At 49.1% G+C, this 24,323-nt stretch overlaps 1 protein-coding gene across 1 annotated transcript in view; it reads left to right on the plus strand.

Annotated features, from left to right (window-relative positions):
• Positions 1-2,092: 2,092 nt before the first annotated feature.
• Positions 2,093-24,323, plus strand: part of LOC128278463 (lipase 3-like) — a 35,043-nt gene continuing 12,812 nt past the window's right edge. Inside the window, exon 1 of the mRNA XM_053017193.1 lies at positions 2,093-2,425. Coding sequence (XP_052873153.1) covers positions 2,093-2,425 — 333 coding nt within the window. The remainder of the gene's footprint in view (positions 2,426-24,323) is intronic.

Raw genomic sequence — 24,323 nt, forward strand, 5'->3', positions numbered from 1 at the left:
CCGATTGCCTCGCGTTCACAGACGAAAGGACACACAGTGGCCCGGATCGCGGTACATGTGACACTCTGGGCAATTGTGTCGCCAATCGAACGAAACGACCAACTTTTCTGCCGAACCCACACACGCGCAACAGATTTCCAGCTCTTCATTGATGCCTCGACATACAATTGTCACGGACCGACCAGCTCCGGCCAGATGACAGAAAGGATGCCCGAGTTGCAGCAGGACGGTTTAAACTTTTCCATCATCGACGGACGGCCGGTATCGATAACTGAGTCCCGTTTTTTTTTGTCCAATCGCTTAACAGTTTACAGATGTGACGGTACACGGTGCAACCCGTCACATACGGAACAGTATTTGGGGGGGGCAAGTTTGTATCGCAGAGCAGGGCCAGGATCCCGCTAGGAGGCACTGTGGCTGCTGGGGCAGAAGAAACAACACTCGCCGGAAGTGACAAACAGCCCCGAGTGCCAGCCTAGTACCGGAGTTTCGGAGGTTTTACGAGGGATTTTTATGCTCCGACGACGTGATGGTGGTGCCGTGGTAAGTGTCACTCCAGTGCCACTTTCGAAAGCCCACAGTACTGGCGGTACCCCCTTTTCACAAAACTTTGTCAACCCCCGGTGCCGATTTTCCGAAAGGGAGGCTTTTTCCGACCCCCACACAGAGAGAGAGTGCCGTGCCGGGGGCTGCCATGAAGCGGAAGAAGCGGTTTTCGCCAAACTTTCGCATGCCACCCGTCGCACCAACAATCTGTGACACAGTCCCGAGGCCTGACACCTCCTCCGAGTCGGCCGTTCGGGATTGCCACCCGAGCACAAAGGAAAAACTCTGCGTCACAATCACGACGGCGATTTGAGGCCAACTTTTTCGCCCAACCCGAATCCGGGGCACTTCCTAGGGGTGAGGCGCCCCTTCTTGGGAGACTTCCTCAATCGTGAGTCTCGGGAGTGTATCTAGTTTTATTTGTCGAGGCTCATCGCGATTGTATCGGAGGGCTTTATCAGGGACCGGGACTTCGGGCCGGTCGGAAAAGGATAGTCGGCAAATTTATTGTATCGCAGTTCGGGCCGACTCCGGGCCGGATTCCGGGAAAAAAGTTTCGTCCGAAATCACTGGATGATGGGATTTTTGGGGTCTACTTTTGGGTTCGATCGAAATTTCGGCAGGCGGGCGCGGGCCCTGGTATCAGCCGCCATCGACTAGAACAAAGAATCTCGGTTCTAGGTTTATAAGGCCGTCCCGTGTAGTACTCAGCATGGCAAGGTAATAGCAAGGTCAAATTGTGAAAGTTTCGCGGTGTTTACGACGACATTCTGGAGGAAAGTTTTCTATGATATGGTTCAATGGCTTGATTTGATGAAGGCCGCTCTTCAAGAACTCATCTTATTACCAAGTGAAATTTCCGGTTAGGAATTACTAACGAATGTTGGAAAAGAAAGAAAGCTTTAATCAAAAACATCTTAAAAGCAGATAATCAGACAGACGTTCATTCAAAGCAACGTAAAATGTCAACGGATGTTATTTAAAAAAGATTTTTCTTATTCGTTTCGTTGCCCATTGACCAACTTGCTAGAACCATTACTTTGTCCTTCCGGAATGTTATCGAAATTGCAACAAATTTCCCGAACCTCAAACGGAGTATGCGTCCCATAATCTCCCAACACACATAGTGAGTTCATCAATTCGTCGTGAGTCGGCGACCAACTTTGCAGTATTTAGGACACCGATCTACCGGTCCCCGCCAACTTAGCGTACGGTACGTTGTAATGTGACTCATTCGTCAGTCAGACTCAATAAATCTCTCATTAACTCACCGGTCCGGTCGCCCCTAAGCTACTGGTTTTAGTGGCCCGCCCAACACCTCGGCACGGCAGACTTATCGCAATCGGTTGCGCACTTTATGGCCCCGTCCATAGCAACCTTCCGACATCCGATAAGATATACCGGAGGCCATCGAGCCAATTCTCGGGCGCCAATCAATATACGACGAAGCTTTGTGCGGCCAGCCAGTCGGCCAGATAGCCGGCCGTGAATTGCGACTGTTCGGGGCCGGGTCGTCGAAAAATTGGTCACCACTCAATTTCCGAGCATGAAATCGTTCGTTTGGTTCGCCACGCTGCTCGTTGCCCTTGGCCTGAGCCTGCATGTTGCGCAAGCATCCAAAGTGCACCCTCATCGGGATGTGAAAACACACCACCACGGCACCGTCGACAACGATGCGCCACTGGCCGATCGCTTTTCGAAGCTGGAACCGCTCCACGGGCTCGATGCAAAGCAGCTAAAGTTTCTCCGGTTGGCGGTGCAGTCGTTCGAGAAGACGATCGATCGGTCGGACCTGACACCGGACCAAAAGGGGGCCGTCAAGCGGCGGGCACTGGAGCACTTTGTCGGTCGACTGAACCCGGAACGAAGCGCCTCGAAAGTCAACCATTCGAAAGTGTAATTAAAGGCGCCGGCAGTGTGTATTCGAAATCGTTTAAATAAAGTGATCGAATCGTGCCGGTGCCGGACTCCAGCTTGGTGCAAGTTTCCCCGTTCGAAGAAGATCCTCGAATAAATTGGCGATCAGTTGCACGAAACTTGAGCCGCAAAATTGGAAATGTCTCACCATGCCGCAGCGTAACGAATCACCTGTCTCTGGCCACCCGGGTAAAGATAGCGCTGCAGTGCAGTTCCCGTACGAGCAAAACTTCCCAAATCAATGTCAAGCATCGAGCCGGGGCCACAGCAACATCGGAAGACCCGCAAGTGACCACTTGGGCGCTGCAAACTTTCTGCAGGTGCACTGCTGTAAACGACCACAGTAGGTCGTCGTATGAGGTAGACCACAACCGTACGAGCGGCGTCGTTTGGAGGCTTCCGGCTGAACTTCGGGCTTCCTTTATTTTGGCGCAAAAAAAACCCAGACACACGAAGGGCTGCATGTTTGCGACTAAATTTGGCTAATATTAAACACGGGAAGGAACACACGCGAGGGCCGAGGCCGGAGCACCAAAAAACTTCACCAACCAACAGGCCAACGGTTAGTTGGAGGCCAGGTCAGGAAGTCAAAAGTTGCCGGTTCGTAACGACGTTCAGCACACCATCAGCCGGATCGATACCGGGCGTCCACGTCGTGGTCTGGTGCATCCACTCACTTTCGGTTCACCCAAATGTCCTAGTATCTTCCTACCATATATGCAGAAGGACCCAGGACTGGTTCCGGGTCAGCCCGAAATGTCAGAGGCCCGAAGTGCAAAAGGTCGTCCCCATTATTGGGACCGCCTCGCCGTTCGCCTCGTTTCGTTCGTGATGGGCGCAACCGGGTCACCGGCCAACAAAAAGGGCCGACCGGAAAGTTTACCGAAAACGGTTATTGTGTCATTTCGACAATGATTTATGCCGTTTCCGGAGGAATTTTTTCAGCCTCGGCGCCAATTTGGCAACTCAGCACTTTGTCCGTGTGTCTTGGTGTTGGTTCCCACAAGATGGTTCACGCCCTATAGTGGTTTCGAGGTTCGGCCCCCGAAAACAATTCGCGGCCATCACGGCTAGTACGCAACACGTACTTTTTCGCGGACGGGGGAAACTGACCAGATTCGGGATGTCGAAGTCTCCGGCTCAGAAATATTTCTGTCAACCGATTCGGTCGATTGTCGGTGGTGCATCGGTGCGGTCGCGTCACAGTAGGCTTTCGCTGTGTTCGGGTTGTGATAAATTTGACGTCAGACACGTCAAGTATGCGTTCGCCTGACTGACGTTTTCGCGAACGAAGCCCGCTTTCCGTGTCAGCGTATCCCGGAGGTCGGTCATTTTAATTTATGATTGTCTTTCGTTGCGTCGGTTTAAGCGGACTTTCCGGCGGCGTACCAGGCCAGGGCCCGAGTCCCGATGACTGATGAAATGGCTTGTGACAGTTTTCCGGAGCGTTGCGTTGTGGCAACCGCTCGAGGTTTCCGGTGGCTGCCGGCTGCCGGTGCGAATGCCGGCCGCAGGCGTGTGGTTCGATGTTCGTTAATTATAAATGGAACCCCAAAAGCCCGCAACCGAACGCGACGTTAATTAAAGACCCGGTTATTTAAAGGATTTACGAAAATTAAAGCGTTTTTGTGGCAGGACTTTGCTTGGGAGATTGAAAATTTTATACAAAGATTACGATAGAGGGAAAGCGATTAAATTTTAAGTTTAAACGAATAAAAAGATTCTTATCTTACTACGAATGGCACACAATAAAGGACACCCTTGAAGTAGAATTAGAAACTGACTGTGATTAACGCTCACCAGAAACCAATTTCACGCTAAACGAGGCTGCTCACGAGTCGAATAAATTGTTCGAAGATCTTCTCGGTTTCGGTTGCGATTAGATCCCTAGACCAACTTCCTCCGGGGTTCTTTTGCTTCCTCTTCGATAACACAGCGAACCTCGACAGCGCGCCTTAATTTGTATTTCACGCCCCCTAGAGAACGCTTCCGCATTCCTGCGAACGGGTTCACTGAAAATTGGAGCCATTTCTCTTCACACAGCAGCACCAAAATTGCACCACCAGCGAATGGATGGCCCACATCAGGAAGAACGCACGGACGCCCTCTCCTCGGAAAGCAACCGTTGGCCGAAGAAATGGATACGGCAGTGGTCCGAAGCGGATAAGGCACACTAAACGGTGGCACTATTCGATTAGCAGAACCTCACGAAGAAGAACGAGACTTGGGATGAGATAATAATTTCGTGTGTCTTCTCGGCCCTGGCCTCGGAGGCTGCAAAAAAATTGGGCAATCACTTCAGTGTCAAGGATATATTGGAAGAAAGTGATACTATCAACGATTCGTGTCCCTCTTTTTATCTCCCTCAGCCTGTGGCCTACATTGTGCTTCGTGTTCAAGGGGTAAAAAAGTGTGATAAAACATTCATTTATGCACTTATCTTTCTTTCTTTCTTTCTTTTTAAATACAGACGGAAACCAATTCAAGGTACATCCCACTCTTTCGATTGAAATACAGAAGCGACTTTCCGCAACAAAGTCTAACGTATGAAAAAGAAACCCCTTCCCGAAACAATGGCTGACTATTGTTGTGCCGGCCCCTCTGGAGACCCCCAACGGGGTGAGCAAGGACATCGGCCTTGGGGAAAACATGTTTCAGCAGACACCGACAGCCGACCGTACTGATTCCCGCATTCGCATCACGTGCCGAGTGTGGCAACATTTCGCGCACAATTTGTGCTGAATATTTCATCCATAACCTCAATGTCAACAGTCTTTTGCTGCGTGCGGCCTGATTTATTCGTCTCCTCGCTCTGCTCTCCGCGTGACACGCGCGGCTTGGCAGGATCTTAAAGACATTTTCTGCGCCCTGTCAATGGTGATGGCGAGAAAACGATGCCTGTCGCCCGTCGAATCGCTTCGCTTCGGAGGATGATAGGATTTCTTTCCACGCCGAATCGGCCGCGTTCGATTGACAATTCCGCGATCGCCCGATCTGTGGCCCAAATCTCTTTATGTCGCATGTCGAATCACCTGGCAACGCGCCGATAGAAGCCCACGGAGGCGAATTCCGTAGCAACACCGCACCGGTTCAGGGACATCGCGACAGCAGCCGTTTGATTATGCTGCATATTTTATGTGCAAATAAAAAATGGATACCCAGTGCCAGTGGAACAGATATCTCGTCAGCGAAGGGAAATGTTTTCCGGGGACCGGGAAAAACTCCTGCGATTTGTTTTTCTCCTTTATTGCTAGATAGTTTTTTGGCACCCGAGCGATCGGTGAAAGACGACTGAGAAAATCGATTCCACGGATGGTAAAAGCGCTGTACCGGTTGGATTTGGATTACTTGCTGAAGAAAAGCAAAAGTGAAATGATTCGATCTTGCAAACTGGCTTGTCATAGGAAAAACAAATATTTGCTAAAGGGAGCTTTGTTTTAATTGGATGAAAGTATAAAATAAGCTAGTAACTCATTTTGATAGACATAACATAGAAAGGAGAACAAACTATGTTTTGTAAAGTATGAACCGGGAAATACATACAAAGCAAATCAATTGTAATATAGTTTATAAAGCCAACATGAAAAATAATAAGTAATGAGTAGTAGCATTATACAAGGTTAACAGTTCCATCCTAAAAAAAGGAAAACATTTGAAAAGCTCGATGTGACCTAAATCTTTCACTTACTGAGATTTCTAAACGGTTTTCAATGTTTAGTTAATTTATGTAACCGATCAACAAATCAAGTCACAAACTGCGGAGAAAATAGAAAAGAACGAAATCAATAAGCACAAAACTAGATTCCAGCAAACCCCAGGGGAAATGGGCCAACGGGAGTCAATGTCGGAAAGAGCCCCGGGAAAAATCGATGCGAAAATTTAATTGTCCAAAAAGCCTTCGCCGCCGATGGGACGCCGACTCCTTCCGGGGTTTCTCACCGAAGACCTTGTCCACTTTTCGTTTTGTTTTACCTCCCCTCGACGGCGGCAAGATGGTAATCTTTGTTTTATTTTATGGCCCCCCACCCGACCCGATACAATCAAATGGAACGGAAACCACAAGGACATCACGCGGAAACCCTCGGACCCTGTGGCGATGGGGGAATGCGTTCCGATAAAAAGCTTTGTGTGGCCACGGCTCCTCCTCGGGGTCCGACGCTTTATATCACTTGGGAGGATTCCGTCCGTCCTTGCGGCTTTCCAACACAGTCCCCGAAGCAGCCCCGCACCCGGAGTTACATAAAATTTGGACTCCCCCTTTTGCTCTGCCACTTCCGGGTAAAACGGCGTCCCTGGCCCAACGGTGCAACGGACCGTGGACCATCTGTCCAACGGAATGCCCATCCTGTCATCGGGACTCTCGGGTCCATCTCGGGCTCCCTCCGAGCCCTTTCCCGGGCGGTCTGAGCTTGGCCATCGCCATTTCCGTACAGTAGCTTAGACGATGTAATTCCATTTTATGGGACTCTTTATTGCGGTGAGATTCGGGGCGCCCGATATGAGCAATGTCTTTGTTTCTGGCCCCGACCCAACACACACTCGGTCCCGGTGGCCCCCGTCCCGTAGGAAGAAAGTTACACAACGCTTTGGCCAAGTCCTTTCTTTTGCGAGCGTTCCGGGGAGCGTGCATTTATCGACTTCGGGCTCGGGAAGAATGATTCATTTAACAGCTCTCAAGTTCGAGTCCAGGATGCGGTATTGGAAGATGCAACCGATTCCAGATTCCGGTTCCGTAGCATTGTTGAGGTGCACACCATTCGACAGAACGTTTAAGTGACTTTTCATATCGCAAATAATTAAAAACTTCATAACTTTTCTGAGTGGTCCTCGTGGAGCCAACCCTCAATTCACCTCAAGAGCCAACGTTTCTATTTGCCAGATATTTTGATTCCATCATTTCGAAACCACTACGAAGCACTAGTATCCCTCGAGTGTCACCGCGATACACAACTAACCATAGAACCCGTTTTTCAACTACATTACGGGGTATTTATTGGCGAGGTTCTTTAATTAAAAGGACAGGCATAAAAAATAACCAAACCAAGGAGCACGCCTCAAATTACCGCCTCCGATGGTGGGCTCCATGTTGCTCCAACTACCCAGTCGGATGGCAGACTGTATTTGCTGAACTTGAGTTCCTCACCCATCCTTCAGTTCCACCCATCAGTTTGATTCCAGTTCGTTTAATCTTCGTACCAACAATTTCCGCTAATCACGGTAGCATCCGTTCGCTCCGAACACCACGTGGTGTCGTGGCGCATCTCCGCCATTTCCTGGCCATCGTTTCGTTACGTTGGCCCAGCATCGATGGCTGGCGTGTTTTGCTGTCCTGTGCTGTCTCGAGCTCCTCACGAAACGGATGTGAACGGGCTGGGGGAAAATGGATCACCCGGAACAAAAAACCCCATGTAACATCAGCACGGGAAGAGTAAGTCCCGCGCTGACTGTCGTTATCAGCCGCCGGTAAGGGGTACCCGGTGAACGCTTCATTAAGCCTTTCGGCAGCCGACAGCCAGCAGTGTGCCGATGAGTTAATGGTTCGTGGGCAGCTCGGGCAACGGGTTGCGTGTCCGGGCATCCGGAAAGTCATCATCGCGTATCAATCAATTTTTGGCTCACGGGCTCAGCTTTTTCTGCCTTTCTCCAGCCCAGGCCCAATCGCCGCAAAAGACAACGTGCGCAAATATGGCAAAATTGGAAAAAGAAGCGGCAGCAAAAAAAGCTGGTCGATGTATTGAACCATTTCACTACGTCCCAATTTTCGTCCCGACCGTCGTCAGGGTGACATCGATTTCCACTTCGCCAGTAATATGCTTCGACCCACCACCAACAACACCATCGAAAAGACAATTCTGGCCACCGGAACGCCGTCGATTATTCATCTTCATCACGCGCACGCTCGTGCCCGCGTCCTTACGTTCGACACGCGCCACGGTGGACCAACACGTACGCGTAATTTAGCTCGTAATTTCCATGTTACGCCGTAGAAAGGAATCTTTTCCGGTCCCCACCAAACACTCCTCGGAGCGGGTAAGCGGAACAACGGAACAAAAAATGAGCTGAGTATGAGTCCGATGAGTTACTGCAAATTGCACGAAAAATGGTGCATGGCCCTACGGACGCAGCAAATTGGCAGAACGCAATTTCGGGCGATAAATTAACTTTCCACGAACAGTAGGGCACGCGCTTTCACTTTTTTTGGTGGACACTAAAGTTTCACAATTTGGCGCCGAAAGAAAAAAAGAAACGTTTGACGCCTTGTATTGGCGAACTTGGGAGAAAAATTAATGGCCATCTCGAAAACGGCGCACAAAGTGCTATTCTCAGAATTGGACCACCAAAGAGCGACAGAAGCTGACGCGTTTTCGCGGACAGTGTAATCAGAGAACAAATGGCCTTTAAATTACTGAAACGAAACTCAGTGGACTTGAATTTTTTCTCGCTCGAACTCCAACGCTAATCTAATAGATCACCATCATCAAACGGGAATTAATTTCCAGCCGTTCGGACAATAAATCGTCGGCCACGCGGTTCGCTCATCACACGGCTCGGTGCCGATCGCAAATAGACGCAAATAAATAGAAGCGATACGGGAGCCGAAGAAACAGAACGAAGTACTGACGTACACCCGACGGGGACACCGAATTATGCCCGCACGGAACGTGGCATCATCGAAAGAATTACGACGTGTCGTTATACGCCGCAAACATCCGCAACCATCACGGATGCCGTGCGGATCCTGCGAAAAAAGGCTGTTCCCCCGGTGGCAGCAAAAGCGAGACAAAAAATCGCACACATGTTTCCTAGTACGCGCTCACGGCCTCATCAACCGGACCGGAAACCCCATGGGAAGGGCCACACCACTCATCAGTCGACAATCTGGCCCACAGGCCGACCGGACCGGGACCGGAGAAGAACAGGAAATGATCATCACCAGCGAGGCGTCCGTCTAATGAATGACTCGAAATAAAACGCAGTCTCCGTCCCGGTCCCCGCACAGCACGTCCTGACGACGTACTTCCGGTACGTGGTTTTGCCTTCCTTTGCCAACCACCCAAAACCTTAAGCGTCACCGAGAAACTCTCGTGAGAAAAAAAGCGTGGACCACGTGGCCACGAAAACTATCTTCACCACCGAACCGCCGGCGCAACGGTCGACCGGGCGGCGATTGTGGGGACAACTTTTTACGACCACAACAGTTGTGTTCCGTGGCGCCCACGTGGCGTGGCCGCGGCCCGTCCCGTCCCGTCCAGACCCATAAGCCATTCCGGTCACGTGCGTGTGCCAAATGATTTAGAGACACCAACAAAACACCGCCAACCGGGGATCCCCGGAACAGCGGTGGCCAAGCCGGCGAATGTGGCCGATTTTTTGCGATGGTCCGACACTCCAAGAAACAGCTAACGGCTGTGTGGTAAAAAAAAGGACCATAAAAAGATATCAGCAGCAGCAGTGGCAGCGGCATCACCACGTTTGACGGGGATGGTGTAGAATTTGAATGAGCCTTCGGTGCCGGCCTCCCTTGGGCTCGCTAGGGCGGCTTTCCTGCGGTGAGGAATTCAAATTTATGTCCATGGCTTGGAGCCCCCCATCGGGGAAGGATGTCTGTGGCTGCGGCCTGCCTACGGGGCGGGCCGAAATCTGTGCATCTGTGTCAACGTTCAATCGAAAGCCCCGGTGCCGGAAGTGACGCACCATGACCTAGCGAACCTAGCACGGTGGCAGAGACGGGATCCAGCACCCTGCGACGCTCTAATCCTCGTCGGGTGCTGCTGCTGCTCGGTCGGTCTTTGGGAATTAGTGCCGCCGCTTGATTGAATATCTTATGTGGCTTTTTCTGCAGAAGCTCAACTTAAGCGACTGCACCGAGGAGGGAGTAAAATGTAATTTATGGGGGTATTAGTTTGCAAGAAGGTTGAAATAGTTTAATGTACGCGAACCTGTGTTTCTTTTGGGTCAGTTTTATTCGACTTTCAGCACCTCCGCTAGTACGTAACATAGAGAATTTTCACTAATAATCTTAACTTACGCTGATAAATAATCAAATAAGTTTGCGTCCAAGAAACCAAGTTTTACTATAAGATTTGGAAAAGCTGCGGGATAGATGCAAATATTCCGAAAATTGAATTTAAACAAATTTTTTGATCATTTTGCTGTTCCCAACATTTTTGTAGTTGCCCCAGCAACCGATAGAAACTAATTAAAGCGACCCCAGGCTGTCAACCTGTCGATAGAAGACGCATTCGCATTGCCATCGTTTAGAATGATGAACCAACCACCGAAGCTCAAGCTTCGTTAATTTAATTATCTTCAGAGAGAAACAATAAACACTAATTTACATTAAATTGCAACGAACACTGCAAGCGCGGCAAGCGTGTTCATTAAGAAAAACATGCAAAGTTCAAAGCATTGTTTGGAGTGGTTTTAATGGCATCCCATCCCAGCTCATCCCGGTGCCAAGTGCGTGGCCCTGATAGAGAGCCCGACTGCCCGAGCGTTAACGCTAAAAGCAAACTTCGTCTCGAAATAAACTTCCAATCCAATTGTGAATACAAATTTTGATTATCTGTCAATACAATCTAATGCTTCAATTAGTATCTGCCTATCGATCTGCCCTTCTCGATGAGCGATCTGTTTTATTTAAACAAAGTAAATCGTGCTGCCCCATCTCACCCACTGGTGCCCGTTTGACGCCGTCGCATTCTTTCCCCCCACACACCTATGCGTCGCCTGTGCATTTATGCTCAACCCACTGCCGCTTTGTTATCACACCGAAACGCCGGCGGGGGTCACACATCCGAGCAGCAATTCGATGCATTTCATCGGTGCGTCGGAGATTATGTAGAACGGAGTGGAGCAGAGCCGCAGCGAGCAGAGCATTGAAATGAGTATTGATTTTGAATCAATTTACACCCCCGGTGTCCCATCGGGCTGGGCTCTGCATCGGATTGCAATCTCTGATTGAACCGAAGAGCGCTGAGTTGCATTTCATCACAGCGCACAGCGGGATTCGGGATGCTTCGCAGTGGCCAAACATAGACACAGACCCCGAAGGACATACTTTGTCGAAATTCACTCGAATCGGAACTGATGCTCACGGTGAGAAATATGTTTCGACGAAAGCGAAGCATTAACGGTGACATATTGGATTCCACTTGGACTCTGGCCGCATACTTTATGCTCACCGCCTAGCGAACATACCCGAAAGCCGCATCAAAGCTTCGGTTGTCGTCCGGGTCATCATTGTCAATCCTACTTCCCTTTGCATCAGCAAAAACACGCATTATTTTTAATCCATTTTTCCTAATGGACTTTTTCCCGGGATTCACGGGCTCCCTCCCCCACGGGGAAGAATCTATTGGCTGAGACCGCTGTGTAACGTACGGGGAGCAGCCGAAGGGTTCCCGTAGGAGGTCCCGTGTCCATCAACAGCTCTTGCCGCTCGCCCAGTGACCCAATCGGGTTGAATGCGAAATGAACGCCCGGCTCGCATTTATTTATTTTATATCCTACATAGGATTGGCCCGGGACTCGCCGGAGCGTATCGGCCCGTATCGAAGCACCTTCTCATCGGCCGACGCATCACGCTGCCGACCGAGGACATCGACAACGGACCGAGCAGATCCTTCTTGAACCGGATGCAACGAAACGAAACCGGTTCGGAACGAAACGATTCGGATCGAAGGGTACGATCGTTCGATGGGTACGAAAATTGAGAAATAAATCCACTCCTAAGGCCCTGGGCTAAATATAATCGTCCGGAGATAATGGAGTCATTGTAAATTACATTTCTTACCGCTTTCCCTGGCAGCTGGCAACTCAATTATGGTTTCAATTGAAGAAAATTCAGATTTTCGTCGGAGGGCCTTGTATCGCCCCGCTTCAGTGGGGTCTACTGGAGAATCAATTTATCATTTTCCATTCCAGTGTGTTGGGCGAAAACATTCAATAGGCACGTTTATGATGAGTTATCACCCGGCAGCAACCTCCGGACCGGTCGGTTCTCTTATGCACCAGCCCGGACGTTGAAGTGCCATTTTCATCACCAAATGCAAGCTCATAAACTATTCGAAACGATAAAACGCAATCATTTCCGCCCGATGCCAACGATGGCCACACGGAAGACCCGGAACCTGGAAGGTGTTGAAGCTTCCACTTTCATTAGCCTCGCCAGTCTCCCGTACCTTGCACCCGTTAAAATAGCTCTCACCTGCCCTGCTGGTTGTGTTTGGAGCTTTAGTCACGACGACGACGAACCGACTTACGGTGTGCTTAAGGTTCCTGCTAAGGCTGCTGGAGTCTAATTAAGATTTTCATCTTCCAGCGCCCAGTAGCCCGAGAGCGATAAATCCTTTTGTGATAACCCCAACACGGTCTGCAAGAAGATGAAACGATTAATCAAATATTGAGCATCCTGGAGCTGTTGGAAGGAAGCACGCTCACCGTAGCGCTCGGATGTGTGTTACGGTGGCAGTGCCTTCCGTTATATAGCGCAAATGAAATCACCAAGCCGAGAAATGGTATTTATCCGTTCTTTCGCAAAACGGCAGCATTAGATAGCGGGGTCTGTTATTTAATTAGCAGTTTCGGGTGCCAGGTTTCGGTTGCAGACACGTTTCACATCAAGTGGCTCCAAAATGGGTAAATTAAAGATCGTATTATTATACCCCATTAATATGCCTACCCGAGACCGGGCCCCTCCCGTGGAGCCTGGGGTCTGGGTCGGTGCGGTTAAGCAAACACCCGGCGGCCCTCTATATAAATCATCATCTCCAGCTGTTTGGGATGCGAGTGGAAATGACACACGGATGACACCAGCGGGGACCACTCCTGGCCCGTCAGCTGATCTGGCGCTCTCCCTAGACCAAAGTCATTCCGGGCAGCGGCCCCATTCCGAAAGCTACTTTCGCATCAACAGACGATGGGGCGGCCTCCGAACGAACGACAGTTTACGGCCGTTCTGGTAATTATTCATTTTCATCCACTTGGCCCCCGTCGGAGGCGGAAAAGATGGTGGCTTACTTTTTGTCGCTTTTTTCTACCGGCAGGGGCGCCAAGTGCGAACATTATCCCGTAGGCGGCTGTCTCTCAGCTGTCAAATGCAGGCGGCATAAACACTCGACACCTTACTTACGTGGGGTGATGGAGCCCCCTGTGGGGTCGACGCACATATGCGGGGTCGTAAACCGGCGGTGAGCTGCGAGTCCTCCGCTTCTAGGTGTGCAGATAAGGAGTTTGTGTGTGTGTGTGTGTCGAAAGCTCCATTCAGAGTCCTACAACGAGTGGAGTGGAGACACTTTAAAGAGGCTGCCTATGATGGCGGGACATCATTTTGTCGTTAGATTGTTGTTGACTGAGCGATAGGAAGCCATTTTGGTGAGATGTCCCACAAGGCCAAGCTATAAAACGAGCGTTAATAAATGTTGTATTAAATCGTGTAGTAATTAAGGGTACATACGTGCCACCGTAGGGTGGTTGGGATAAAACAATACTAAAACAGGTGACAGCTTTCTTTGGATGTGAATTGCCGAGACTACGGCGATAAGAGTACTAGATCATTTGTTGCCATGACAACGTTGATGTTTCTGCAGCAGCTAGATTGATTTCGAGACACTATCCCCCCTATCATAGAACTCGATTCGAGTCCTCGAACGTTCATTCCGTTCATTTGGAGTTCATTTTGCTATAGCTTTCTCTTTCTGCCCTCTCTCTTGCTGTATTCGGCTTTCTCTCTTGTTGTGTTCACTCGAACGGTAGCATTTCCGTTCGAGATCCATAATAGGGGGTTATCCCCCCGATCCGCGTTCTCGAACGGAAAAATTCATCCGAGTCTCGAACGCGAATGTCGAACACGAACGACGCTATTATGGTTGTCGAATCGAGAAGCTCCGAGTGCTAAATGTGCTAAAATGTGCTAAAAAGCTTAAATGTGAAAGCTTTTCAAGCTCTTTGAGTACGAACTGTCATTTCTTGTGCATTTTTGTAAACATTGCACACACAGATACACATACACAGATAGCAGATCAGCTGTGCGTGCGATTCTTGCTATTATATTTTTGAAATTTTTAGATGTGTAAAAGGTTGTAACTCGAAATATTGTAAGCTGGCGGATCACCGAGATCACGAGTACAAGTTCGCGCACGAAATAGCGAACGAAATGCGCGACGGCTTGTGCGGTTAGTCCCGGGTCGCACAGCGAATTCGGCTGCTAGCTGGTCCCGTTCTCCAACGCGATGAAAGTGATCGGTGATCGGCAAGCAACGTTCGGATTCGGTGCGGCTCTGTCGCCGGCCATAATAACGAGACAGTTGTTGGTTCAACGTTTACGCGTTCTCGGTGTACATGATTATTTGTTCTTGATGTACACCAATGTGTGAGCTACTGAGTTCCCTATCACTTATCCTATCTGCTGTAGAGCAGGCTCTTAGTTAGGCAGACCTACTTTGGACTAGCGACAGTGCCAGTAAAAGAACTGAAAATACTAAGATTCTTCGCAAAATATTGCGATGTAAATTTGACAAATTGAATTTTTCATCACCAAAATACAAACTATCTTTGAAAATATCACTATCTTTGCACGGCGCAGCATAAACAATACAAAATAATTGATAAAATCAAAGACTTCCTAACGGAACGGCTCTTTCCGTTGCAAAAAGTTGTCGGAAGCCGGATTGTCGAATTCGAGTTTCCGTTCGAGAACCATAATACCGATTGTCGAACGGAAAAGTTCATTCAGTTGAAAGCTTTCAACAGAAAGCGTTCATCCAGTTGAAGATTTCCGTTCGAGAGCTCGAACGGGCGAGTGGATAACCAAATGAACACAGATGAATACAGATGACCGTTCGACGACTCGAATCGAGAACCATAATAGGGCTGTATGTCTCAAGGACCTGTGGTTCCACCCATAATTAAATGAATTGACAAGAAACATTCTTTTGATATTATTTTATAATATTTTTCCTTTGAAACCAATTCTGACTGAACGAGCCGTTGTTGGCCAATTAAGCGAATACAGACGAAACAAGATAAAAGATTGAAGATTATTCTGCATGAAACACAACCATCATCAATATACAATACTTTTGCAACCTCTAACTTAGACATTTAAATATAAAATCATAACTTTTCTTGTTTAGTACTGTAAGCGAATGGCAAATAAAAGCACGAAGCCACCCCTTAAAATGGGGTTGAAAAACAATAAAACCACAACAAGCCCTAACGTTTATGCCTCAATTTTCTGGCCCCGTTTTCGCCACTTCCGGCAGCCTAATTTGGTGCAATTAAATCCACCACCGAATGTTGCGAAACCCATTTGCAGCGAAAATAATATTTGTCTTGCGCAAATAAATTCAAAACACCAGCCGATGGCGGGGCCGATGGGGCGACAATTAAGATGCGCCCGGCCGCGCCCCGAAGGACCCGAAAAGCCACGGGGCCGAGCCAAGCCGGGTCGGGAAAAGTGTGGTCGAGACGTTTTCCGGCCCCGTCAAACCGCAGAAAGTTCCATCGACGGCACAAAGCCAGAGGGAAACGAAACTTAAAACCACTTTCAACACGGGCCCACTTTTCCATTTGATGAAAGAAGCAAACATTTCGGTGCCGGCCCGTGTTGGATGACAGAAAGAATGGCGCCAAAGAATGCCGAGGCCGAGAAGGAAGCAAACTTTAGCGACCTCCTCTTTCCTTTTCTTGAAACAAAACACCCGCCACTTCCCGGGCTAACCGAGCGGACCGGAACACGGGAGCGCCACGGTCCTCCCCACCCGATCCTGCGGCAGTGCTCATTATCCGAAACTTATTCACGTTTTGCTGTTCCGTCGTCGTCGTGCTCCGGCGGCTCTATCACTAACCGCCCACCCACCGATAAAAAGCATGAAAACGGCATAAAACCAAACAGTCAGTCGTCGGTTGAGCAGAGCGAACCGAACAGCCCGCTTGGCTCCCGATTATTGGCCCCATCCGGTAATTCGCGAGGACCCGGCATTCGCCAAGATGTTGACCATTGTCCGTCCGTCCGTCTCGGTCCGAACTGCGAGCAACTTCAGTTAAGTGCTGCGGGTGCTTCGGTTTGAAATGGAAGCGAAACAGAAAATCACTACCAGAATTAAGTAGCCGAACCAGGATAGTTCCCAAGAACGGCGGCATCATTTAATTCGGTAAAGTTCTTTAAATTCACTCTTCAGGCGTTGGTCGCTTGGAGCTTTATGCTGCGCGTAAAATATTGACGCGTTCATTTCAAGCCCCCACTAACAGTGGACTAGTCTTTAAATGCTTAACAAAATGGCATGATAAGCAAAGCTGGTACCGCCTGGCAATCGTGGGAAAGAGATAAAGATGATTGCCGCCGAGCGGTGGGGTTTATGGCCACAGCAAATCCGACGAAATGACAACAAGGGCCTCGCGAAATTGCGTTTTAAACGAGGACACTCCCGAGCCGAGCACTAACGCTTACGATGTAAAAAAAAGTGCCATCGGCCGTGGCCATCGCTTCAAGATGGCACGCAGTCGAAAACTGCTTGTCAAACGGCGCACGAAACGACCCAGTCCGGCAAAATGGTTCACGTTACAGTTCGAGCAGGAACCAAGGACTTTAAAACGTTCCCCGATTGAAGCAAACTACGGTTTAGAGTTTAAAAAAACAGCTGAGTGCTTCATTTTTTACTGTTTGCGCCTAATTTATTTGAATTAACTAAATGCCACAATCGTTTAATTTCCCTATAAAAAGAGGACAAATGGAATGTTTGGCCCCTTCGAAAGGTACACAACCTAATGGGTGCATAATATTTTATTTAACAAAACGGCATGAAAAACCAATTCCTTTCGCTCGGCTCGGCACACGCAACAGGTTGGTTGGAGTCATTAATTTGCGCGCTACACCATTCTACCGTCAAGCATCAAGCATTGGAAAATTGTTTTCCCACACGCCACCCGACGACATTGTCGGTCGGGGCCATTTGTTAAAATATTCAAAGAAAGCCATCGCCATCGCCGTCGCCGATGTGCGGCCACAGGCCAAACATTGAGCAAATGGCACCGTCGGTGGTCGTGCGTGGATCCGTTGCACGAAAATTCCTGCGCCAACGTCCTTGGCCTCGCGAAACACGAGTGGAAAATCGAGAACTCATAAATGAGCTAATAATACGCCAACCGGTTGGGAGGGCGACTTCGTTCCGCGGCCCAACAACTTGCCTGCTGCTGCTGCTGCGCCCATCCACTTATGCGCTCGTAAAGTAACAATTGAAAGTAAATTGTTGTGCCATCGTGTGCTTGCTGGGGAGGAACCGAACCGAGGCCCGAACGACGCCCGGAATGGGGCCGTTTATATTCACGCACGCAACCGGTGAATGGCGCCCGGGCACGAACCCGGCGGCTGCCAACTATCGGCGAATCGGGTGCTCAACATTCGTACGACTTCGAGGCGCTCGAGGGCACAATAAAATGCGTTGTGAAGTGCTCCGGGAAACACCGAAGACCCCGAACGCTTGGCGCACATACACGCCCACGGAAGGCAGGCGGCGCATCGAGAGGCTCAACATCGAGTGCCCTGCCTATCGAAGTCCCCGTAGTAGCGGTCTCCAAACGCCCAGTAAATAATTCTTACCACGATAACCTGCGGAGGAACGATTCAGGGTAAAAGAAAAAAAGAGACAAACGGAGAGAGATGGTGCCGGCCACGAGTCCCGGTAGTGTCATTTTCTTTAAGGATCTTCGAGACATTCCGCTTTCTTCGTTGCTAAGTCCGCATTTAACCGAACGGAGATCACAGCGCGAAACCGAAACGGACCTCCTCCGTGTCGATTTGTAGCACCAACTGAAGGGAGCGCTTAATTCTCATCCACACCAACCGAGAGTTCCGGATCCGGTGGGGGTCCCAAAAGGTCTATTTGGAAGAATAAGAGACACCGCCCCAGTGTGGCACACCTGGGTGATGTTTGTCTGCATTGTTTATGGCCCATGTCTGCCCGAGTGCCGCTGGGCTGCTCCTGGTTTGCTTCCGATTCCGCCCGGTTCCGTCTCACTATTTCCGAGTGCGCCGGTCGGAGAAAAGAGAAGTGGTCTTGGTCTTGGCCACCGCCCGGGGTGAAGATTGCTTGATTGCGATAAAGCTGTCCCTACGGTTGTCGCTGTGCCGAACCCGTGGCGCGCCGAGAGTGTATTTTCCGGAGTTGTTTTTCCTTTTCCGCGCGGAGCCCATTAGCCTGGAGTGCCTTTTGGTGGGCGAGCACCATTCAGAAGTCGTGGCGGTTCCTGCGATGCGATGTAATGGAACGGAAAAGGGCTCCCGAGGCGTTTGACGGATGGTAATTATTGAGGCCTGTGTTTATTTCTCGAACTAACATCCTTATCATCTGGGCTGCTGGGATCTTTGTTCGTCCGGCCTTCCGTTACGCCCGGAAACGGTGATTCAAATGGACAACGGTGCAGTGATTAGAGTGGCTCCCAGCTGGCGGCAAAGGATTTCCTGCACGCGTTTCTGACGAGATGGAATAAACAATCTATTCCCATCGTAAGCAGCATCAGTCTAAACATTTGATGGCAATTGATTCAGCGGGCCTCGATTGTACGGATAGCGGATAGCAGTTGGAAAATCTCGTTTCCAATACAATCAATTCAATACTCGAAGAATCCATTGAATCGAATAAATTTAATAAATTTTCCGAGTTCGAGTGGTAAATGAAACAGATTGAAGAATAACTAAGATACTCACGTACTTATGTTCAGATGAGCAGTTAGAACCTGTTTTGAGTTTACCGTCCTTGAAAATAAACATCTTAGTTCAACTAGATTAATTTTTATAAGCTTTTCTTCGAGAGGTGGGATTTTTTTCCAACTTAGATCAATATTTGCAGGAACGAAGTACCAAATAATAAACAAGAACTTGATGTAAGTAGATCACCAGCACCAGAAAATTAGCTTCACTTTACCAACCCATGACCGTAGCAGAGGAAGTTTTTAAGAACCCCAAGAACGTAGTTTGCTTTAATTTCCGTTCGATCGCTACTTGTGGAGCAAACCTAAATCACCCCACAACAAGCAAGGCCTCCTCTATGATTAAGAAACATTCTTCAAAATAGATGTCACATAACATTGACCGATTTTAATTCCCGTTCAAGAGACAGAAATTAATGAGCAAAGTACTGGCACTGATCTGCACTATGGTTTTACAATTTGAGAACTTGGTCCCACCCCAAAGGCCGATTTTCAATTAAATTCCTTGCCCCATCACGTTCGTGTGCAACGGACACAACTTCCCAATAGCCGAGTGGCCACGAACCGGAGATGCACCGTCCGATCGAACATCAGACAGCTGGTAACGCTCCCACATGCATCGGTTATTGACGACCAAAGAGCATAAACACGTCCCGACGTCCCGCCTGATTTATCGATATGGACTCCGCAATATCTCCGATCTAACGGCCCATCAACGGTGACACACTGATGTCATCGCATCCCCAGAACCTCACAGCGCCCATTACACTGCCGTCCTTGTTCGTCCTCTCGACAATATTGTCATACCGGCCACTTCGGGGAGCGCTCCGAAAAAGGGTTGCAATTGAATCACTTCCGATACACTTACTCGATGTCGGTGGCCGCGCGCACTGTGACGGGCTCGGTGTGGTGCTGCTGCCGCTGCTCCTGTTGTTGTTGTGACCAGGACAAGATAATTGCATTAAGGAAGTTCTTCACGACCCACGGCTCGGTTGGCTCATCGAAAAAGGGGAGCGAACTCTGGTTTTTCCGTCGCTTCCAACACTTCCGTCCTTGATTTGCGGGCCGCCCAACGATCAGCAGCAATTCTTGGACGTGACCAACTCAAACCGTTTCGGTGGCGCGTCATTCGTTGAGCAGGCGTTCTTGAACCAACAACAAATTTCACTCCGCAACCGCATTTCAATGAGATCCTTTTTTTGGGTCCGCACGGCCGCCTGGAAGGGATTGTAGTCGGTGCCAGATGTTCCGGCAGCGCCACGATTCTTATCACGCAAATCGGACTGACGCAAGAAGGCAAGTGCCTCGGGGCACTCCGCCATTCGACATTCATTAGTTTTCGGGCGGGGGCCGTGAAGAGTTTCGCCGGAAGCGTTTCATCATCGTTCGACACAACCCGCCGACGGACGGCGACGCCAAGGCGTACCAATTTGATCCTTTCGCATTCCAGCCCGGACCGGGCGGGAAGTGATGCTCACCATCTTTCTGTCTGTCTATCTATCTACGGCATCTTGGGGACTTGGGGTCTTGGAAGGTAGAAAGGTTGCATTCTTCTCTCGCCCCGCTCCTTTTGATGTTGGTACAAGAAGTTACTATCCGGCCCGGGCTATTGTTCCGACCGCAGCCGGAGAAGGGCTCGACGGTGGCGGCGAAGACAGTGAGCCAGCTTGAAGAAGTCATTAGGTCCCTCGAAGGAGGAAAGGCATCGTAACTGAAGCAAATTATGTTACTGAATGGTGCTTTAACGAGAAACAAGCGAAAGGATTTCGTGTTCGACGCGATGAGCCGCTCTGCGCTAGGATTCATTCGGATAGTTAAACGTTACTTTTTGAAAGCATTTCTTTTCAAAATGAGGAATGTATGTCATTGTAAAAGTAACTATTTCCACTAATTTAAAGCAAATCTATATTAAACCCGAAGTTGATTGCATACAAATTGTCCATTGTCATGAGGCATGAAGAAACTGGGTCTATTTTTGTGAAAGAGTGCCAGTTTGGCACAGTTTACTATACCATAAACAGTGGAAAAAAAGTGGCACCCGTTTCGGGATGGGCCGCTGCTAACCACCATGGGCACCACCATTGTAGCATTCTCCCGTATCATGCACTTCAGCATTTAATTATGTTCCAAAGTGCCCAAGTCCAAAGGGCCAACGGGAAAGTGGAGTTCCTGTGGCATTCCAGCCATTCCCCACGCGGTAACCGGCAAAAACGTGTCCATTGTGCTGTGGACTGCAGCAATTTCTTCGCCATAACTCTAACGCCATCCTCCTCTATCTTCGGTAGGCACCCTTTCTGCGTGGTTTTTGTGAGGTGCCTGAGTTCCCAAACACATTATATGTTAATCTACGGTTGCCTTCGTGGAATTTGTCAGCCAAAGTAGCGACCGATTTATGGCGTTCTGTTTGGCTGGTCAGCTAAAAAAACATAGGCCCTGCTAGAGTTTTACAACGGGCGCCATTTTTTTGTCGATTTTGTTCCATTCTTTCGCACCACCGCAAATATGAGAATATTTCAACCCCATAATCTGGTTTTAAATTTAATGGTTCCGAGAGTCGGGAAGCTTTCACTTTATTGCTAGCTTGAGCGGATTGAAAACTCCGCACTTTTTGCGCCGGAGTCGGACGGTCCGAGAAGATATCGCGTGAACGGAGTAGAATGGGCGTCGGTCAACCTACAGGACGCAACAAAATGGTGAGCGAAAATGCAAAGAACGACACCATAAAGCGGTGCTCTGCCGACGCGCTGGCAGCATGTTGCAGGTCCACGGGATTCCCAACCCCCCACGGGCAACCAGACCGAGGCTCGCAGGTTGATGTAAAAGTGCGAATACTGCGGGACTTCATAAACTTCTTGTTTTTGTGGTCCGTCGCTAAGTGCCGGCGGAGTCAGTGCCACGGCCACCGGGATCTAAGAAAGTCTCCCGACAGTTCATTTTCGCAGCTTCTTCCGTCGTCACGTCGTTGGCGAGCGCAGCGACGCAGCGAATGTAGTTGCTGATCACCGAAGAAGGGCCATCATTTTCGTGAAGATTATTATCCTTTAAAGCCGCAGCTCGTAAGAACTCGTCGTTAGCTAAAAGCTCGCTCACATTGGCTCGTTTAAGAGGGAACATCCTAAGGAAAAGATTGTCATTTTTTGCATTCTACTCAAAGCCCATTATCATTCGGCCACCTTTTTTGGTCCGCCACAAAGATCAAAATTCAATTACAACATTTTACTCGCCTTGTCACTCTCTCCTGCTCTCTCGCTCTCTCCCTTCTTCTCTCTTTCTATCTTCTTCTTTCTAAGCGTCGCACCTATTAAGGACGGGACGAAAAAATCCTATCCATCAAATGGCGAAACACTTTCCCGTCAGCTGTCCGGGGCAGAAAAAGCCAAACAAACACGGCATGACTTTTACTTCTGACCACCGGCGGCCAGCGGCCAGTGGACGTGACGCTATAAGAAAAACCCAAAACAAAACAATTTTCATTCCCCACCAGCCTCTCTCACACTCACATCGAATTATCATCATGCCAGGCGATTGTTGGCCGATCGAGCACCATCATCGCGGGGGGACGCGCGATGGTTGGTGTGTTGTACGGATTTTTTGTCTCTTATCATTTATCAATCGTGATAAAAAAAATCTCCCACAGCCAAGCCCAGCGCCGGCATTGGCGTCATCAATGGTTAACCACAAAACAATGTTTCTGTGTCTACGCAAGGGTCTATAATGGGTCGAAAGTTAAAAGAATCAAGCAAAAAAAATTCAAACACAAGCGTCGTCAAAGAACAAAATGGCACAAACGACTAGAAACGTCGTTGGATCACTGACCCCTATCATCACACAATCAACAACCCATTAGTTGACTGCATTTTGATAAAATGCCCTGCCTTTTGAGTGCAATAAACTATTTTATAAATGTTACAAAACGGCTCAGCGTATCAAATAGAATTTTGTGTTCGTTCGGATCGGTGGTACTATCAGTCCAGTAGTTCAACCAAACGAACCGCCAACCATCATTAAAGCGAACAAAGACGCGAGTGGCTCTGTCGCAGCTGGGAAACATCTCGTGTACCCAACTGACAGCATCAACATCTGACAGCAAGGCTGCCGAATGATGGCGACGAGCAGGAGATGTTCGTTGGCGCAGGCGCCCCACCGACCAAAGGGTTGTGTTTGCTTGTCATTTTCTCCCCGTTTTTCCCCCACCAAAGAGGAGAAACTACGGCGAAACTGAACGCACGAGAAATGGTTTGTTTTTGTACGGTAATGCCCCAGCCAAAGATTTCGGCTCCCTGGCTACCGGAGTTCGTGGTGAATTCGAAGCATTCGAGCGGATGTTCTTCGACTTACCGTTGGATGGTTATTGTTTGGGACTTTTGAACAAATAAACACAAAAAATGTGACGTCTATTTCACATATTCTCTAGGAGTTCATTGAAAAGTTAATATTGTGTACAGAAAAAGTGGAAGAAACCGTCGACCCTCTGAGTGATAATTTGCGACGACGATTTTGATCAGCATTTGCCAAATATTTGTTTGTTTCTAATTAATAGGCGATTGGGTGTACCCTTATTTGGCTTCATAGCAAGCGCGTGTCGCAAAATCTATATCATTCACGGGTGTTGAGCACCGAAAATCAGGACAATGTTCCCGGCTCGGGGCATAATCTGCTTGCAGCAAGCGTCCCCAGCATATTCTAGATGAGAATAGAACAAAAGTTCGACCGTGTTTAGCTATTGGTATGCCACCACCATCGGGAACCATTTCATCCGCAAACGAACCCCTATTGAGTGCTGCTGTCTCTCTGTGGAAGCGCTCGTTCGAACCACCATCGAAACTGGCAACGTTTGCTGTGTTGACATGCGAAAAATCGTGTCACGTTGCTTGGTGATGCTCTCGATACACTGCATGGAACCTCCGGTCCCGGGTACCAGGATGATTTGTGACAATGATGAAACTAATCAATGGCATTCTTTTTCATCGCCTCGAACACCACCCCAGCACGTGCCCAGTGGAGACGCCCGGTAGCTCTCTCCGGAGCGCCGGTGACCGTTTCCCTCGTGGCCCAGTCGGGCCGGCCGTCGCTACCGATCCTATCCAAACAAATGCTCATTCAATTAATTAATCATATTATTCGGTCCCTACCTCCGCTGCATAATGTTC

This window comes from Anopheles cruzii, chromosome 2, assembly GCF_943734635.1.
Source record: "Anopheles cruzii chromosome 2, idAnoCruzAS_RS32_06, whole genome shotgun sequence".
NCBI classification, from domain to species: Eukaryota; Metazoa; Arthropoda; class Insecta; order Diptera; family Culicidae; genus Anopheles; species Anopheles cruzii.